This window comes from Aplysia californica, unplaced genomic scaffold, assembly GCF_000002075.1.
Source record: "Aplysia californica isolate F4 #8 unplaced genomic scaffold, AplCal3.0 scaffold00417, whole genome shotgun sequence".
Classification (NCBI taxonomy): Eukaryota; Metazoa; Mollusca; class Gastropoda; order Aplysiida; family Aplysiidae; genus Aplysia; species Aplysia californica.
In genome coordinates, this window is record NW_004797687.1 from 351011 (window position 1) to 352379 (window position 1369).

Genomic DNA, 1369 nt, shown 5'->3' on the forward strand with positions numbered 1-1369 from the left:
TGTGTGTGTGTGTGTGTGTGTGTGTGTGTGTGTGTCATGTGTATATGAAATCTATTTTAATATACAACCATATCTCCTATGATGTGTTCCAGAGGTCAAACTGCCCTCCACAAAGCGGCGTGGTACCAGAGACGGACAATCTGTCACATGCTTGTGTGTTTGGGTTTTGTGTGTGTGTGTGGGGTGTGTGTGTGTGTGTGTGTGTGTGTGTGTGTGTGTGTGTGTGTGTGTGTGTGTGTGTGTGTGTGTGTTTGTGTTCTAATGCACAATGTGTTTCTATTGTGACATGTTCCAGAGGTCAAACAGCCCTCCACAAAGCGGCGTGGTACCAGCGTCGGACAATCTGTCACATGCTTGTGGCTGCCGGCGCCTCACTCACCCGCACAGACTTCCAGGGGAATTCCCCCCGGCAACAGGCGCTCAAGGCAGAGGATAAGGAGTTGGCCGCGTACTTAGAGAGTGGGTAGTGTTTGTTGTTGTTGTGGTAGTTGTTGTTGCTGTCGTCGTTGATGTTGTTTTTGTTGTTGTTGTTGCTCTCGTTGATTTTGTTGCGGTTGTTGTTGTTGCTGTTGTTAATGTTGTTGTGATTGTTGTTGTTGTTGGTGGTGTTGACATTTTTGGGTGGTGGTCGTTTTTCTTGTTTGTTCAGTAGTTTTAGAATAAGAAGTTGGCTGCATACGTAGAGAGTGGGTAGCGCTTGTTGTTGTCGTGGTGGTTGTTGCTGTTGTCGTTGATGTTGTTGTTGTTGTTGTTGTTGTTGGTGTTGTTTTTGGTGTTGACGTTTGTTGGAGGTGGTCGTTTTTCTTGTAGTGCAGTAGTTTAGAATAAGAAGTTAGCTGCGTACTTAGAGAGTGGGTAGAGCTTGTTGTTGTGGTGGTGGTTGTTGCTGTTGTTGATGTTGTTGTTGGGTGTGGTGTTGGTGGTGTTGTTGGAGGAGGTGGTTGTGTCGTTGCTGGTTGTGTTGTTGTTGTTGTTGTTGTGTTGTAGGTGGTTGTTGTGGTATTGTTGTTGTTGTTGTTCGTGGTGGTAGTGGTTGTGTTGTAGGTGGTTGTTGTGGTGTTGTTGTTCTTGTTGCAAAAGTTGTTGTTGCTCATGTTGTTGTTGTTGTTGTTGTTGTTGTTGTTGGTGGTGGTCGTGGTTGTTTATTGTTTGTTGTTGTTATTGGTGCTGTTGTGGTCTTTGTTGTTACTGTTGGTAGTGGTGATGGTTGTCGGTGGTTTTGATGGATGTTGTTTTTATTGGTGGTGGTTCTTGTTGTTGTTTATTGTTGGTTGTTGTTATTGGTGCTGTTGTGGTCTTTGTTGTTACTGTTGGTAGTGATGGTGGTGTTTGTGTTGATTGCTTTTGCTGTTGTTGTTGTTGTTGTTGT

The 1369-nt window shown here is 44.4% G+C and overlaps 1 protein-coding gene across 1 annotated transcript in view; it reads left to right on the top strand.

The window, feature by feature from the left end:
- The window catches only part of LOC101851756 (diacylglycerol kinase zeta), a gene marked incomplete at its 5' end in the record, with an annotated part of 63280 nt that overhangs the window by 56886 nt on the left and 5025 nt on the right, over positions 1-1369 (top strand). The window contains 1 exon segment of the mRNA XM_013085902.2: positions 296-459. Coding sequence (XP_012941356.1) covers positions 296-459 — 164 coding nt within the window.